Source organism: Pecten maximus, chromosome 18, assembly GCF_902652985.1.
Source record: "Pecten maximus chromosome 18, xPecMax1.1, whole genome shotgun sequence".
NCBI classification, from domain to species: domain Eukaryota; kingdom Metazoa; phylum Mollusca; class Bivalvia; order Pectinida; family Pectinidae; genus Pecten; species Pecten maximus.
The window spans coordinates 4686888-4706493 of NC_047032.1; the positions used below are offsets into that span (position 1 = coordinate 4686888).

A 19606-nucleotide genomic window follows, 5' to 3' on the forward strand; every position below is an offset into this window, starting at 1 on the left:
TCAGAGCTGAGTTATAGAGGAGTAAAGTATTAAGTGTGAATCAGAGCTGAGTTATAGAGGAGTAAAGTATTTAGTGTGAATCAGAGCTGAGTTATAGAGGAGTAAAGTATTAAGTGTGAATCAGAGCTGAGTTATAGAGGAGTAAAGTATTAAGTGTGAATCAGAGCTGAGTTATAGAGGAGTAAAGTATTAAGTGTGAATCAGAGCTGAGTTATAGAGGAGTAAAGTATTAAGTGTGAATCAGAGCTGAGTTATAGAGGAGTAAAGTATTTAGTGTGAATCAGAGCTGAGTTATAGAGGAGTAAAGAATTAAGTGTGAATCAGAGCTGAGTTATAGAGGAGTAAAGTATTAAGTGTGAATCAGAGCTGAGTTATAGAGGAGTAAAGTATTAAGTGTGAATCAGAGCTGAGTTATAGAGGGATAAAGTATTTAGTGTGAATCAGAGCTGAGTTATAGAGGAGTAAAGTCTTAAGTGTGAATCCGAGCTTATTTATAGAGGAGTAAAGTATTAAGTGTGAATCAGAGCTGAGTTATAGAGGAGTGAAGTATTAAGTGTGAATCAGAGCTGAGTTATAGAGGAGTAAAGAATTTAGTGTGAATCCGAGCCAAGTTATAGGGGAGTAAAGTATTAAGTGTGAATCAGAGCTGAGTTATAGAGGAGTAAAGTATTAAGTGTGAATCAGAGCTGAGTTAAAGAGGAGTAAAGTATTAAGTGTGAATCAGAGCTGAGTTATAGAGGAGTAAAGTATTAAGTGTGAATCAGAGCTGAGTTATAGAGGAGTAAAGTATTAAGTGTGAATCAGAGCTGAGTTATAGAGGAGTAAAGTATTTAGTGTGTATCAGAGCCGAGTTATAGAGGAGTAAAGTATTTAGTGTGAATCGTGATCAGAGCACATTGAATGAAGGTCTAGGTCATTCATTTGAACAAACTTGGTAGCACTTCACCCCTGCATGCTACAGGCCTACATATCAAGTCCCTGAGCCTATTGGTTATTGAGAAGAAGACGTTGTTGACTGTGAACTCTATTGTATTCTACTTTCACAAGTACTCTCTTACTGATGCACAAGAAACAAGGAATTTGAAAAACTATTTATCTATCATGGCCTTGTTACAAGGGCACTATTGCCTCATAGTATTGTCGAGAGTTGGTTACAGTGTCCAAAGCAGAGACAAAGGCACTACAGTATTCAATCAATTAAGAAGCAACACTATGCGGCTATATAATGCCCTCTTAAGAAGGCCATAATTGGTTTAGTATGTCACAATTATATCTTAATTTACTAATTTGAATATTCAAATGAATATTTTACCATATGAGGACCTGTCAGTCTCAGCCATTTTTGTCATCTGTGTCCAGCACAACAGTAACTAGGGATTAATATTACAATAGATTCACATTCAATCTCATGCCAAATGAGAGTACCCGTGTGTGTAGCCAATGATTAGTCAGTATTCTGTCATGTGATGAAGTACTCAATACTGTAGATTTGTTTAATTTTAACCATGTCAGAGTTAGTCCATGGGTATTTGTATAACAACGCTTTGTAAACATTCTGTATCAAATAGAAAAAAACCCAATTCTGTACATGGAGTATTTATTTTTGTGCTGATTTATAACGACAGCTAAACATTAAATCCACCATGGATATTACCAACTATACAATATTTCGAATTAAGAATTGATAATCCTCGATATTCCTGTTGTATCAAGGTTATTTTTATCACAGATATTTTGAATCACTTTTAATTATGCAAAAAAAAAAAAACAATGAAACTAAATTGCTAGCATTGTGTACAGTAAAATTAAGCACTAAAATATTTTATACACTTCTTTACAATTATAGTAGAGAAATAGTATGCCAACTCATTCACAACAGATAAATTGTACAAGAAAATATATTTACTTATATATTCTGTGGTTATTCAAAATCAGGTAAGGTTACAGGTGGTCCTGTGGCGCAATGGTTAGAGCACTCACATTTTGACAAGTCAGCGGGGGTTTAATTCCTTCAAAAGTCAAAACCTTAAACATACCATACAACCTTGGTTTTTTATGCACTCTCTCTGGTCTCTTCATATATCAGATCTGAGGCATCCTCAGCCTTGTGTGATCATTGCTATTATATTACTTTCTTATAATAAACGAGATTGTGATTTTTACCTAGGACTGCGGAAACCAGGAAAACCAGGATATGTCCATTTGCTGGAAGGTCTAGCGGTTGTAAAATTTGTTATCAAACTAAATAATAAGTACTGATAAATATATTCAAAGCTCAGAAGAATAATTAATATATAATTTTATTAAAACTGGCTTTGATTTATAGTCATAAATCTTATGTATGTTTTTACTGATAACTGTCAAAATACAAATTAAGGAATGATATGGAAGAGGGGAACATATTCCTGCTGCAGCTGAGGGCCCTGACAAGAAATAAGTACGGGTATCTGGTGTGACAACCTACGACTGACCAAAGATATAAGTACGGGTATCTGGTGTGACAACCTACGACTGACCAAAGATATAAGTACGGGTATCTGGTGTGACAACCTACCACTGACCAAAGATATAAGTACGAGTATCTGGTGTGACAACCTACGACTGACTAAAGCACGAGTATCTGGTGTGACAACCTACGACTGACCAAAGATATAAGTACGAGTATCTGGTGTGACAACCTACCACTGACCAAAGATATAAGTACGGGTATCTGGTGTGACAACCTACGACTGACCAAAGATATAAGTACGAGTATCTGGTGTGACAACCTACGACTGACCAAAGCACGAGTATCTGGTGTGACAACCTACCACTGACCAAAGATATAAGTACGGGTATCTGGTGTGACAACCTACCACTGACCAAAGATATAAGTACGGGTATCTGGTGTGACAACCTACCACTGACCAAAGATATTAGTACGAGTATCTGGTGTGACAACCTACGACTGACCAAAGATATAAGTACGGGTATCTGGTGTGACAACCTACGACTGACCAAAGATTTAAGTATGGGTATCTGTTGTGACAACCTACCACTGACCAAAGATATAAGTACGGGTATCTGGTGTGAAAACCTACGACTGACCAAAGATATAAGTACGGGTATCTGGTGTGACAACCTACCACTGACCAAAGATATAAGTACGGGTATCTGGTGTGACAACCTACCACTGACCAAAGCACGAGTATCTGTTGTGACAACCTACGACTGACCAAAGATATAAGTACGGGTATCTGGTGTGACAACCTACCACTGACCAAAGCACGAGTATCTGTTGTGACAACCTACGACTGACCAAAGATATAAGTACGAGTATCTGGTGTGACAACCTACGACTGACCAAAGCACGGGTATCTGGTGTGACAACCAACGACTGACCAAAGATATAAGTACGGGTATCTGGTATGACAACCTACCACTGACCAAGAAGTATACACTATCAGCTAAAATTCAACCTTATGTACATGCCACAGTAACTGTAAACTGTTCCTTTTGCATGTAAAGTAATATAACATCTCACGATTAGACCTTAACCCTAGAAATATGGCAGATTTTGAAAACACAAAAAACCATCATACAACCATTTATTTAAAAACAAGAGGCCCAAAGGGCCTTAACGGTCACCTGAGATTTGAAATATTTCGGTCAACTAAATTGACCCTTTTTGGCCCCACCCATCAGTCCTAATGGGGTCAGTCTATATGAAGAGTATTTGATTAAAACATATAGATAAGAAGATTTTTGAAATTTCAGTCAATTTGACCCTTTTTGGCCCCGCCCACCAGCCTCTGGGGGTCAACCAGGGCCAACATGTACATAACATCAAACTGTAATCCCATGCTGATAATTTGAACCAAGTTAGAATGAATTCCAATACAAATCCAGCAAATCATAGTCAAAAATGTGATTTCCCTATATAAACTATAGTAAAGTTTACCCCCTCCCCAGGGGCAAACGTGAGACCCCAGGGTCATGAAATTCACAATTTTGATAAAGCACCTTAAGACCCTTCCATCTATGAAGAGTATTTGATTCTACCATATCTGAGAGTAGAGAAGAAGATTTTTGAAATTTTAGTCAATTTGACCCTTTTTGGCCCCGCCCACCAGCCCCTGGGGGTCAACCAGGGCCAACATGTACATAACATCAAACTGTAATCCCATGCTGATAATTTAATACAAGTTAGAATGAATTCCAATACAAATCCAACAAATAATAGTCAAAAATGTGATTTCCCTATATAAACTATAGTAAAGTTTACCCCTACCCAGGGGCAAACATGAGACCCCAGGGTCATGAAATTCACAATTTTGGTAAAGCACCTGAAGAGCCTTCCATCTATGAAGAGTATTTGATACTAACATATCTGAGAGTAGAGAAGAAGATTTTTGAAGTTTTAGTCAATTTGGCCCCTGGGGGGTGGGGACCATATAATTCACAATTTTGGTTGACCTTCAGCCATAGGAACTTTCTGCCAAATTTCATTGAATTTTGTTGAGTGGTTTTGGAGAAGAAGTCGAAAATGTAAAAAGTTTACGGATGCACGACGGACGACGGACAAAAGGCGATTAGAAAAGGTGAAGTCTCAAGTGACCTAAAAATACATGATTATTGTTTAAACATAATTTTACTTCAATTAGTTCAGATAAGAAAAGAACTTAATTTAAAAAGTGAATACAACTTGATTTGTAAAATTTCCATGATTTTTCACCTCGATCACTCTCATACCCGATTCATAGAAAACTGAAGGAGAATTACCCTGTTACTCCTTGACGCAAAAACAATTACATGGACAGCAAGTCTTTGCATCCCTTCTAACCTTTCTTCCCTTTCACTCTCATATTAAACATCCTAAAACAATCATGACCTCTTGAGAAAATACAACTCCATAAACATAATATATTTTATAAATGATATTATAATGATAATCATTTGTCAACATTTTTAAGACATATAATGTTACTTTTCTTCATTTAAATGGTTATATGGTAGATTGGATGGCTGGTCATCTCCACCAATGGACTGGGCTTTGGGAGGTTGACCAGAGGAGTGACCAGTGAAGGTCAGAATTTCTCCCCCTTGTTGATTCCAAGGTTGCTCGGAGCCCTCGGCTAAGAGAAGGTAGAGTATTGTTCCTGCCAGATACACAGCAGAGCAGATATAAAACACTATCTGCCACTGTGCTCGTGTTTGCTGGAAAATATACAGAGTTCTTATAAACACATAATTTTAAAACAATTCACATTTATTAGTTTGCGTGTATGGAACAACAGCTAGGTCATCCCTGACACTCCAGGTGTTATGTTATCATCACAATGTAAGAACAGTAGGACAGGTGTTATCATCACAATGTAAGAACAGTAGGACAGGTGTTATCATCACAAGGTAAGAACAGTAGGACAGGTGTTATCATCACAATGTAAGAACAGTAGGACAGGTGTTATCATCACAATGTCAGAACAGCAGGACAGGTGTTATCATCACAATGTAAGAACAGCAGGACAGGTGTTATCATCACAATGTAAGAACAGCAGGACAGGTGTTATCATAACAATGTAAGAACAGTAGGACAGGTGTTATCATCACAATGTAAGAACAGTAGGACAGGTGTTATCATCACAATGTAAGAACAGTAGGACAGGTGTTATCATCACAATGTCAGAACAGCAGGACAGGTGTTATCATCACAATGTAAGAACAGCAGGACAGGTGTTATCATAACAATGTAAGAACAGTAGGACAGGTGTTATCATCACAATGTAAGAACAGTAGGACAGGTGTTATCATCACAATGTAAGAACAGTAGGACAGGTGTTATCACCACAATGTAAGAACAGTAGGACAGGTGTTATCATCACAATGTCAGAACAGCAGGACAGGTGTTATCATCACAATGTAAGAACAGCAGGACAGGTGTTATCATCACAATGTAAAAACAGTAGGACAGGTGTTATCATCACAATGTAAGAACAGTAGGACAGGTGTTATCATCACAATGTAAGACCAGTAGGACAGGTGTTATCATCACAATGTAAGAACAGTAGGACAGGTGTTATCGTCACAATGTAAGAACAGTAGGACAGGTGTTATCATCACAATGTAAGAACAGCAGGACAGGTGTTATCATGACAATGTCAGAACAGCAGGACAGGTGTTATCATCACAATGTAAGAACAGTAGGACAGGTGTTATCATCAGAATGTAAGACCAGTAGGACAGGTGTTATCATCACAATGTAAGAACAGTAGGACAGGTGTTATCATCACAATGTAAGAACAGCAGGACAGGTGTTATTGTCACAATGTAAGAACAGTAGGACAGGTGTTATCGTCACAATGTAAGAACAGTAGGACAGGTGTTATCATCACAATGTAAGAACAGCAGGACAGGTGTTATCATCACAATGTAAGAACAGCAGGACAGGTGTTATCATCACAATGTAAGAACAGTAGGACAGATGTTATCATCACAATGTAAGAACAGCAGGACAGGTGTTATCGTCACAATGTAAGAACAGTAGGACAGGTGTTATCGTCACAATGTAAGAACAGTAGGACGGGTGTTATCGTCACAATGTAAGAACAGCAGGACAGGTGTTATCATCACAATGTAAGACCAGTAGGACAGGTGTTATCATCACAATGTAAGAACAGCAGGACAGGTGTTATGTTATCATCACAATGTAAGAACATCAGGACAGGTGTTATCATAACAATTTAAGAAAAGTAGGACAGGTGTTATCACAATGTAAGAACAGTAGGACAGGTGTTATCATCACAATGTAAGAACGGCAGGACAGGTGTTATCATCACAATGTAAAAACAGTAGGACAGGTGTTATCATCACAATGTAAGAACAGTAGGACAGGTGTTATCATCACAATGTAAGACCAGTAGGACAGGTGTTATCATCACAATGTAAGAACAGTAGGACAGGTGTTATCATCACAATGTAAGAACAGCAGGACAGGTGTTATCATCACAATGTAAGAACAGCAGGACAGGTGTTATCATCACAATGTAAGAACAGCAGGACAGGTGTTATGTTATCATCACAATGTAGGAACAGTAGGACAGGTGTTATGTTATCATCACAGTGTAAGAACAGTAGGACAGGTGTTATGTTATCATCACAATGTAAGAACAGTAGGACAGGTGTTATGTTATCATCACAATGTAAGAACAGTAGGACAGGTGTTATGTTATCATCACAATGTAAGAACAGTAGGACAGGTGTTATGTTATCATCACAATGTAAGAACAGTAGGACAGGTGTTATCATCACAATGTAAGAACAGCAGGACAGGTGTTATCATCACAATGTAAGAACAGCAGGACAGGTGTTATCATCACAATGTAAGACCAGTAGGACAGGTGTTATCATCACAATGTAAGAACAGCAGGACAGGTGTTATCATCACAATGTAAGACCAATAGGACAGGTGTTATCATAACAATGTAAGAAAAGTAGGACAGGTGTTATCATCACAATGTAAGAACAGTAGGACAGGTGTTATCATCACAATGTAAGAACGGCAGGACAGGTGTTATCATCACAATGTAAGAACAGCAGGACAGGTGTTATCATCACAATGTAAGAACAGCAGGACAGGTGTTATCATCACAATGTAAGAACAGCAGGACAGGTGTTATCATCACAATGTAAGAACAGTAGGACAGGTGTTATCATCACAATGTAAGAACAGCAGGACAGGTGTTATCATCACAATGTAAGAACAGCAGGAAAGTGAGGAAAAGAAAAAAAAGCCAATTGTGTTGTAACAGGGACAGCTGGTTTATTTTGATGTCCTTTTATAAGAAAACTTTCACAATACTCCTGTGATCATAGTGAAGCCAGTACTCTGACAAGTACTTTGATGAAGAAGAGACAGGCATTGTGATAAATGATGGTAATAAGACCTGTAATATATATATATGGTTTAATATGGATCCCAGTGAAAACATTTTTGAATTAGAACTGTCCACTGGGGGCCAACTCATACCCCCTCCCCCTCATTAACACCCCCCTGCCGCCAAACCATGCATACAACCGTTGAATTTGCAGACCCTAATACCCTTTTATATAAATTCTCATAAAAATTGGACAATATGTTAATTTTGACCCATCAAGAGACAGCAAATGGCAGCCATTTTCTTAAAATGTAAAACTGAGGTTACAAAAGTGAACAGTGTTCCATGGTGAACATATAGCAATTCAAAGGTATAATTATGCGAGATTCCTGTCTTGTTTGGTGTGAGAAGAGTTTCATACAAAAGGACATGGAATAATGTAAGTCTTACCCATGGTCAACCACAACCCTGGGCACTCTGATTACCTTGTACTAAAATCAGGGGAAAAACCTCTAAAAACATCACATGTATCAGATCTGTAGCATATGTCATTATTTATATCATCCTAAACACTGAAATGTCAACATCATGAAATACATAATTCAAGAGAATAATTATGCATACTTACATTATTGTTGGTAAGTTGACCTACGATGTATGGTCCTAGAAATCCAGGAATAGTGGCTAAACAGTTACTTATCCCCATCAGTGTCCCTGAGTAGGAAAGTTTAAATCTCATTATATATGGTTGTATAAAGACCGAGTAGGAAAGTTTAAATCTCATTATACATGGTTGTATAAAGACCGAGTAGGAAAGTTTAAATCTCATTATATATGGTTGTATAAAGACCGAGTAGGAAAGTTTAAATCTCATTATATATGGTTGTATAAAGACCGAGTAGGAAAGTTTAAATCTCATTATATATGGTTGTATAAAGACAGAGTAGGAAAGTTTAAATCTCATTATATATGGTTGTATAAAGACCGAGTAGGAAAGTTTAAATCTCATTATATATGGTTGTATAAAGACCGAGTAGGAAAGTTTAAATCTCATTATACATGGTTGTATAAAGACCGAGTAGGAAAGTTTAAATCTCATTATACATGGTTGTATAAAGACCGAGTAGGAAAGTTTAAATCTCATTATATATGGTTGTATAAAGACCGAGTAGGAAAGTTTAAATCTCATTATATATGGTTGTATAAAGACCGAGTAGGAAAGTTTAAATCTCATTATATATGGTTGTATAAAGACCGAGTAGGAAAGTTTAAATCTCATTATACATGGTTGTATAAAGACAGAGTAGGAAAGTTTAAATCTCATTATACATGGTTGTATAAAGACAGAGTAGGAAAGTTTAAATCTCATTATACATGGTTGTATAAAGACCGAGTAGGAAAGTTTAAATCTCATTATATATGGTTGTATAAAGACCGAGTAGGAAAGTTTAAATCTCATTATATATGGTTGTATAAAGACCGAGTAGGAAAGTTTAAATCTCATTATATATGGTTGTATAAAGACCGAGTAGGAAAGTTTAAATCTCATTATATATGGTTGTATAAAGACCGAGTAGGAAAGTTTAAATCTCATTATACATGGTTGTATAAAGACAGAGTAGGAAAGTTTAAATCTCATTATACATGGTTGTATAAAGACAGAGTAGGAAAGTTTAAATCTCATTATATATGGTTGTATAAAGACCGAGTAGGAAAGTTTAAATCTCATTATATATGGTTGTATAAAGAACGAGTAGGAAAGTTTAAATCTCATTATATATGGTTGTATAAAGACAGAGTAGGAAAGTTTAAATCTCATTATATATGGTTGTATAAAGACCGAGTAGGAAAGTTTAAATCTCATTATATATGGTTGTATAAAGACCGAGTAGGAAAGTTTAAGTCTCATTATATATGGTTGTATAAAGACCGAGTAGGAAAGTTTAAATCTCATTATATATGGTTGTATAAAGACCGAGAAGGAAAGTTTAAGTCTCATTATATATGGTTGTATAAAGACCGAGTAGGAAAGTTTAAATCTCATTATATATGGTTGTATAAAGACCGAGTAGGAAAGTTAAATCTCATTATATATGGTTGTATAAAGACCAGATATTCCATCTTAAAACTAACCGTCTGAGGGAATCAATTAATATTTCTCTTTTCACAATCAAATTAATTTTTCTTAAAATTCTACTTTCAGCATATAATCATAATTTGTTAACTTAACAACATGTCCAATTAGTGTTAATTACAATATACATGTACAGTATTCAATTAAATAACAACATATCAAATTAAATAATTACAACATATCCAATTAAATAACAACATATCAAATTAAATAATTACAACATATCCAATTAAATTACAATATATCCAATTAAATTACAATATATCCAATTCAATTACAATATATCCAATTCAATTACAATATATCTAATCAAATTACAATATATTCAATTAAATTACAACATATCCAATTCAACTACAACCTTTTGAAATTGTAACATGTTTGATTAAATAACATGGATCTACCCCTAAACCTGTCCAGACGTTTTGTGCAATCCAACATTAGGTTTGATTGGACAAAATGTCAGAGATATATTATTTGATTCTAGTTGATATTTCATTATTTTTCATGATGCAAACACTGTTATTTAATTGGAAATATTGTTAAACAATCAGTTTTGTTGTCAAATATATTTAAGTTGCAATAATTACTAGTACATTGTCTGATTAAAGCACAAACTTTTGTTCAAATCACAAAGTGTCAAGTTTAATTCAAAAGTCACCAAAGTAACTATATCAATAGGTCTGAGGTGATTTATAGATTACTGTTATATTACACAAAAAGGCTTCAAATAAAATCTCCATTTTTAATTTACCTGAAAAATTGGGTGCAATATCTAGATGGTTAACGTTGAATCCCCCCATACATATACCGCCAAGTCCTACAGCAAAGGTAAGCAAGATCACCACAACTATATGGTTACAACCAGCATAGCCGATACAGAACATGAGGATAGCCGGAAGCATTAAACCTGTTCAAGATAAAAAAAAAATCATGGAAACAGCTGGAACACTATTTGGCTGAACATTTTTCAAGATACTTTTCGCCACAAGGAATCTCTGGCTCATTTTTGTGATTAGTTTTAAGATTTTAGGGAATCCATACAAAATATGTATTGGGCATTTTCTATTTCTAAATTTCAGCAGACAGGACTGCATACTGTACAATGTTTGGAGTGAATATTATACTGTACAATGTTTGTAGTGATTATTATACTGTACAATGTTTGTAGTGAATATTATACTGTACAATGTTTGTAGTGAATATTATACTGTACAATGTTTGTAGTGAATATTATACTGTACAATGTTTGTAGTGAATATTATACTGTACAATGTTTGAAGTGATTATTATACTGTACAATGTTTGTAGTGAATATTATACTGTACAATGTTTGTAGTGAATATTATACTGTACAATGTTTGTAGTGAATATTATACTGTACAATGTTTGTAGTGAATATTATACTGTACAATGTTTGTAGTGAATATTATACTGTACAATGTTTGGAGTGAATATTATACTGTAAAATGTTTGTAGTGAATATTATACTGTACAATGTTTGTAGTGAATATTATACTGTACAATGTTTGTAGTGAATATTATACTGTACAATGTTTGAAGTGATTATTATACTGTACAATGTTTGAAGTGGATATTATACTGTACAATGTTTGTAGTGAATATTATACTGTACAATGTTTGAAGTGAATATTATACTGTACAATGTTTGAAGTGATTATTATACTGTACAATGTTTGAAGTGATTATCATACTGTACAATGCTTGTAGTGATTATCTTACTGTAAATGTTTGTAGTGATTATTATACTGTACAATGTTTGTAGTGAATATTACACTGTACAATGTTTGTAGTGAATATTATACTGTATAATGTTTGTAGTGAATATTATACTGTACAATGTTTGTAGTGAATATTATACTGTACAATGTTTGTAGTGAATATTATAATGTACAATGTTTGAAGTGATTATTATACTGTACAATGTTTGTAGTGATTATCTTACAGTAAATGTTTGTAGTGATTATTATACTGTACAATGTTTGCTGTGATTATCTTAAAGTAAATGTTTGAAGTGATTATTATACTGTACACTGTTTGAAGTGATTATCTTACTGTAAATGTTTGTAGTGATTATTATACTGTACAATGTTTGTAGTGAATATTATAATGTACAATGTTTGAAGTGATTATTATACTGTACAATGTGTGTAGTGAATATCTTACAGTAAACGTTTGAAGTGATTATTATACTGTACAATGTTTGTAGTGATTATCTTACAGTAAATGTTTGAAGTGATTATTATACTGTACAATGTTTGTAGTGATTATCTTACAGTAAATGTTTGAAGTAATTATTATACTGTACAATGTTTGCTCTGATTATCTTACAGTAAATGTTTGTAGTGAATATTATAGTGTACAATGTTTATATTGAATATTATACTGTACAATGTTTGTAGTGAATATTATACTGTACAATGTTTGTAGTGATTATCTTACAGTAAATGTTTATAGTGATTATTATACTGTACAATGTTTGTAGTGAATATTATACTGTACAATGTTTGTAGTGAATATTATATTGTACAATGTTTGTAGTGAATAGTATATTGTACAATGTTTGAAGTGATTATTATACTGTACAATGTTTGAAGTGATTATCTTATAGTAAATGTTTGAAGTGATTATTATACTGTACAATGTTTGTAGTGATTATCTTACAGTAAATGTTTGAAGTGATTATTATACTGTACAATGTTTGTAGTGATCATCTTACAGTAAATGTTTGTAGTGATTATTTTACTGTACAATGTTTGAAGTGATTATCTTATAGTAAATGTTTGAAGTGATGATTATACTGTACAATGTTTGTAGTGATTATCTTACAGTAAATGTTTGTAGTGATTATTATACTGTACAATGTTTGTAGTGAATATTACACTGTACAATGTTTGTAGTGAATATTATACTGTACAATGTTTGTAGTGAATATTATACTGTACAATGTTTGCTGTGATTATTTTACAGTAAATGTTTGTAGTGATTATTATACTGTACAATGTTTGCTGTGATTATTTTACAGTAAATGTTTGAAGTGACTATTATACTGTACAATGTTTGCTGTGATTATTTTACAGTAAATGTTTGTAGTGATAATTATACTGTACAATGTTTGTAGTGATTATTATACTGTACAATGTTTGTAGTGATTATTATACTGTACAATGTTTGTAGTGATTATCTTACAGTAAACGTTTGAAGTGATTATTATACTGTACAATGTCTGTAGTGATTATCTTACAGTAAATGTTTGAAGTGATTATCTTACAGTAAATGTTTGAAGTGATTATTATACTGTACAATGTTTGTAGTGAATATTATACTGTACAATGTTTGTAGTGAATATTATACTGTACAATGTTTGTAGTGAAAATTATACTGTACAATGTTTGCTGTGATTATTATACTGTACAATGTTTGTAGTGATTATTATACTGTACAATGTTTGAAGTGAATATTATACTGTACAATGTTTGTAGTTATCATTATACTTTACAATGTTTGTAGTGATTATTATACTGTACAATGTTTGTAGTGATTATTATACTGTACAATGTTTGTAGTGAATATTATATTGTACAATGTTTGTAGTGATTATTATACTGTAAATCTTTGTAGTGATTATCTTACAGTAAATGTTTTCTGTGATTATCTTACAGTAAATGTTTGTAGTGAATATTATACTGTACAATCTTTGTAGTGATTATCTTACAGTAAATGTTTTCTGTGATTATCTTACAGTAAATGTTTGTAGTGATTATTATACTGTACAATGTTTGTTGTGATTATTATACTGTACAATGTTTGTTATGATTTTCATTCTGTACAATGTGTGACAAAAAGTGATTGACCAAGGTAAATTTTCTGGTGTGCATGATTTAATACTCTGGAAAGTTTTCATATAATAGACAAACCATGATAATTGAAAGGAAAGCATGATGGATAAGTCATAATCAGAGATGTAATGTTTAAAGATCAATTACATCAGAGACATGTATATATGTCTCTGATTACATAGATTAATCATGACATGTTAACCTCCACAAAAAATACAATTTCTCTCATATCTCGGCATGTTGGATATAGTTTGCCCATGTAAGATAGCTATGTATATCTATCTTACATAGCATTTCACGCGCGTGGAGTAATCTGCGTTCAAGGGGGACAACTCTTACAACGTCGTGTGCTTGTGTTTACATCTGACAGTCCTTAGATTTATTATATCGTCGGTGTCGGTTTTGAAACGTTGGATTTAACTATAAAAATACACGCATTCTTAGATAAATATAAATCATATCAGCAATAAACCAATAGGGCTACACGGTCAAATGATTAGACAATTCATCTGAGCGAAAATATAACTCTGTTACTGTAGACTAGGCCTACAGGCCTGTTGTAACCGGCCTACCCTACAGGTTTGTCATTTGCCATTAAAAACATGCAAACACACACAATCACCTTGCAATGATAGGAAGTTGAAAAAAAAGCCACAAATAAAAAAAAAGCTCATAAAAAAGAAAATGTCAAACATCACAACCGAAGAAATGGTTCCGTTTGCGTCAGCACAGGGGCCTGGAATTTCTTCACTCTAGGCGTACTACGTAACCTGTGTATTTGGAAATTGGGAATTGGCTCTTCATTCGGTAAAAATGACACCCCTCGATGTTCATATAAAGAAATATGTATTTTAATTGTAACACAGAGTCTATATTTGTGTAGAGTAACCAGGAAAACTAACTGTCATCCTAGCTTTTCAATATGATCATCGTTATCGACGGACCTACCTTCGTCATTCTATCAAGAAATCCGGTTAAGCACATATAATCATATGTCACAGAAAAGATCGAATACTCGTATCGAGTCACTGTTCGCTGGTTCACACATGAAGTTGCCAAATTCACTGTGAATTTAAAATTACCACCCACGAAACATCGCCGTGTCATGGCGATCGAGATCGACATCACTCTCAAAAGCCTTGAATTATGAATGGAATTCCAATGACAGTCGTGACGTCATGCAGTGACGTAGTATTTTATAAAAAATGTGACTTGGCAATAAAAAGTACAGTTTGTTCCGTGAAACGATCAAATATGTCGAGGTGCAAATCAAATCATATGTAAAATTGGATAACTCATTTCAGCGTTGGATTTTTCAAAGTATTGTTGATAGTCTAAGAACTTCTTTTTTATCGGATGTTGACAATTTGATCACGGCCATGTCAAAAGTCGGTCAAGTTACGGCAATTTTTATCAGCGAATTGTTCATTCGTTCATCACTTAACCACAAAAGGAATGAAATTTGTGTGCAAACTAGTCTGCCAAAATTGTGTATGATCTTTCAGGATATCAAAAGCATTTTTAGTATAAACGTCAAATAAAAAAAACAAGAGATCCCAGAGGGATCTTGGCGCCCACCATTGAATGATCTTTAAAGGTTCCATGTCAGATTGATCTTTTCTCTACTTTTCCCTTCCTCTAAGTCTTACTAATCTGTGTAAATTCAGAAACAGCCCTCTAGTACTTTTCAAACAAGGGTAACCTATATATAAAATTTAAGATTTGGCGATAATGGCTGTCTGTTGTTTTCGGATTGGTCCCAAAATGCAACACCAGGGACCAAGGGGAACCTACATATGAAATTTCAGGAAGATCCCTTCAGTACCTTCTGTAAAATAGCGATAACAAACTTCAATTGTCAAAATACAAGATGGCTGCCTGTCGGGAAGGTTGTTTTCTGACTGGTCTCAAAATCCAATATGCATAACTAGGCACAGAGGGCAACCTACAAATGAAATTTCAGAAAGATCCCTTCAGCAATTTCTGAGAAATAGCGATAACAAACTTCAATTGTCAAAATCCAAGATGGCTGCCTGTCGGCCATGTTGTTTTCCGCCGATAAGTCTCAAAATGCAATATGCATAACTAGGCACCAAGGGGAACCTACATATGAAATTTGAGAAAGATCCCTTCAGTATTTTCTCAGAAATAGCGATAACAATCTTCAATTGTCAAAATCCAAGATGGCTGCCTGTCGGCCATGTTGTTTTCCGATTGGTCTCAAAATGCAATATGCATAACTAGGCACCAAGGGCAATCTACATATGAAATTTGAGAAAGATCCCTTCAGTATTTTCTCAGAAATAGCGATAACAAACTTCAATTATCAAAATCCAAGATGGCTGCCTGTCGGCCATGTTGTCTTCCGATTGGTCTCAAAATGCAATATGCATAACTAAGTACCAAGGGGAGCCTACATATGAAATCTGAGAAAGATCCCTTGAGTACTTTCTCAGAAATAGCGAAAACAAACTTCAATTATCAAAATCCAAGATGGCTGCCTGTCGGCCATGTTGTCTTCCGATTGGTCTCAACATGCAATATGCATAACTTAGTACCAAGGGGAGCCTACATATGAAATCTGAGAAAGATCCCTTCAGTACTTTCTCAGAAATAGCGATAACAGACTTCAATTATCAAAATCCAAGATGGCCGCCTGTGGGCCATGTTGTTTTCCGATTGGTCTCAAAATGCAATATGCATAACAAGGCACCAAGTGGAACCTACATATGAAATTTGAGAAAGATCCCTTCAGTACTTTCTGAAAAATAGCGATAACAAACTTCAATTATCAAAATCCAAGATGGCTGCCTGTTGGCCATGTTGTCTTCCGATTGGTCTCAAAATGCAATATGCATAACTAAGTACCAAGGGGAGCCTACATATGAAATTTGAGAAAGATCCCTTCAGTACTTTCTCAGAAATAGCGATAACAAACTTCAATTATCAAAATCCAAGATGGCTGCCTGTCGGCCATGTTGTTTTCCGATTGGTCTCAAAATGCAATATGCATAACTAGGCACCAAGTGGAACCTACATATGAAATTTGAGAAAGATCCCTTCAGTACTTTCTGAAAAATAGCGATAACAAACTTCAATTATCAAAATCCAAGATGGCTGCCTGTTGGCCATGTTGTCTTCCGATTGGTCTCAAAATGCAATATGCATAACTAAGTACCAAGGGGAGCCTACATATGAAATCTGAGAAAGATCCCTTCAGTACTTTCTCAGAAATAGCGATAACAAACTTCAATTATCACAAGAGATCCCAGAGGGATCTTGGCGCCCACCATTGAATGATCTTTATAGGTTCCATGTCAGATTGATCTTTTCTCTACTTTTCCCTTCCTCTAAGTCTTACTAATCTGTATAAATTCAGAAACAGCCCTCTAGTACTTTTCAAACAAGGGGAACCTATATATAAAATTTAAGATTTAGCGATAATGGCTGTCTGTCGGCCATGTTGTTTTCAGATTGGTCCCAAAATGCAACACCAGGGACCAAGGAGAACCTACATATGAAATTTGAGAAAGATCCCTTCAGTAACTTCTGTAAAATAGCGATAACAAACTTCAATTGTCAAAATACAAGATGGCTGCCTGTCGGCCAGGTTGTTTTCTGATTGGTCTCAAAATCCAATATGCATAACTAGGCACAGAGGGCAACCTACATATGAAATTTGAGAAAGATCCCTTCAGCCATTTCTGATAAATAGCGATAACAAAATTCAATTGTCAAAATCCAAGATGGCTGGCTGTCGGCCATGTTGTTTTCCTATTGGTCCCAAGATGAAACTACAGACCAAGGGGAACTTACAAACAAGTTTGAGAAAGATCCCTTCAGTACTTTCTGAGAAATAGCGATAACAAACTTCAATTGTCAAAATCCAAGATGTCTGCTTGTCGGCCATGTTGTTTTCCGAAAGGTCTCAAAATGCAATATGCATATCAAGGCAACGAGGGGAACCTACATATGAAATTTGAGAAAGATCCCTTGAGTACTTTTTCAGAAATAGCGATAACAAACTTCAATTGTCAAAATCCAAGATGGCTGCCTGTCGGCCATGTTGTTTTCCGATTGGTCTCAAAATGCAATATGCATAACTAGGCACCCCGGGGGAACATATATATGAAATTTGAGAAAGATCCCTTCTGTACTTTCTGAGAAATAGCGATAACAAACTTCAATTGTCAAAATCCAAGATGGCTGCCTGTCGGCCATGTTGTTTTTCGATAGGTCTCAAAATGCGATATGCATTACTAAGAACCAAGAGGAACCTACATATGAAATTTAAGAAAGATCCCTTCAGTACATTCTGAGAAATAGCGATAACAAACTTCAATTGTCAAAATCCAAGATGGCTGCCTGTCGGCCATGTTGTTTTCCAATAGGTCTCAAAATGCAATATGCATAACTAGGCACCCAGGGGAACCTACATATGAAATTTGAGAAAGATCTCGTCAGTGCATTCTGAGAAATAGCGATAACAAACTTCAATTGTCAAAATCCAAGATGGCTGCCTGTCGGCCATGTTGTTTTCCGATTGGTCTCAAAATGCAATATGCATACCTTGGCACCAAGGGGAACCTACAAATGAAATTTGAGAAAGATCCCTTCTGTACTTTCTGAGAAATAGCAATAACAAACTTCAATTGTCAAAATCCAAGATGGCTGCCTGTCGGCCATGTTGTTTTGCGATTGGTCTCAAAATGCGATATGCATAACTAGGCACCAAGGGGAACCTACATATGAAATTTGAGAAAGATCCCTTCAACACTTTCTCAGAAATAGCGATAACAAACATCAATTGTCAAAATCCAAGATGGCTGCCTGTCGGCCATGTTGTTTTGCGATTGGTCTCAAAATGCGATATGCATAACTAGGCACCAAGGGGAACATACATATGAAATTTGAGAAAGATCCCTTCAGTACTTTCTGAGAAATAGCTTCAATTGTCAAAATCCAAGATGGCTGCCTGTCGGCCATGTTGTTTTCCGATAGGTCTCAAAATGCGATATGCATAACTAGGCACCAAGGGGAACCTACATATGAAATTTGAGAAAGATCCCTTCAGTACTTTCTGAGAAATAGCGATAACAAGAATTGTTTACGGACGGACGGACGGACGGACGGACGGACGGAGGGACAGACGGACGGAGGGACGGACGACGGACCACGGACGCAGGGCGATTTGAATAGCCCACCATCTGATGATGGTGGGCTAAAAATCCAAGATGGCTGCCTGTCGGCCATGTTGTTTTCCGATTGGTCTCAAAATGCAATATGCATAACTAGGCACCAAGTGGAACCTACATATGAAATTTAAGAAAGATCCCTTCAGTACTTTCTCAGAAATAGCGATAACAAACTTCAATTGTCAAAATCCAAGATGGCTGCCTGTCGGCCATGTTGTTTTCCGATTGGTCTCAAAATGCAATATGCATAACTACGCACCAAGGGGAACCCACATATGAAATTTGAGAAAGATCCCTTCAGTACTTTCGGAGGATTAGCGATAACAAGAATTGTTTATGGACGGACGGACGGATGGACGGAGGGACGGACGGATGGAGGGATGGACGACGGACCACGGACGCAGGGCGATTTGAATAGCCCACCATCTGATGATGGTGGGCTAATAAAAAATTGAAGAAAATGGAAGGCTGAGGGACACTTTCGCCAGAAATTTGGTAGTGATATGAGAGAAAAAGACTCTTTCAGTATGTGTGTATGTAGGATAGGGATATTCCTTCCTCGGG

General features: G+C 35.4%; 1 protein-coding gene and 1 long non-coding RNA gene across 4 annotated transcripts in view; both read right to left on the reverse strand.

The window, feature by feature from the left end:
• Positions 1-1580: 1580 nt before the first annotated feature.
• Positions 1581-3686, reverse strand: LOC117316127. Of its 3 annotated transcripts, none has more exons than XR_004529826.1 (2): positions 3077-3686; positions 1581-2768 (listed from the first exon to the last, which is right to left on the reverse strand). It is a non-coding gene; the product is annotated as an uncharacterized LOC117316127 (long non-coding RNA). The 3 variants fall into 3 exon arrangements; XR_004529825.1 differs by having other exon boundaries at positions 1581-2806; XR_004529824.1 differs by having other exon boundaries at positions 1581-2806; positions 3032-3686.
• An 814-nt stretch (positions 3687-4500) lies between these two features.
• Positions 4501-19606, reverse strand: part of LOC117316611 (sialin-like) — a 34513-nt gene continuing 19407 nt past the window's right edge. The window contains exons 9-11 of the mRNA XM_033871282.1: positions 10742-10897; positions 8482-8567; positions 4501-5196 (exon numbers count right to left, since the gene is read on the reverse strand). Of these exons, the coding sequence (XP_033727173.1) occupies positions 4963-5196; positions 8482-8567; positions 10742-10897 (476 nt within the window). The 3' untranslated portion in view covers positions 4501-4962. The remainder of the gene's footprint in view (positions 5197-8481; positions 8568-10741; positions 10898-19606) is intronic.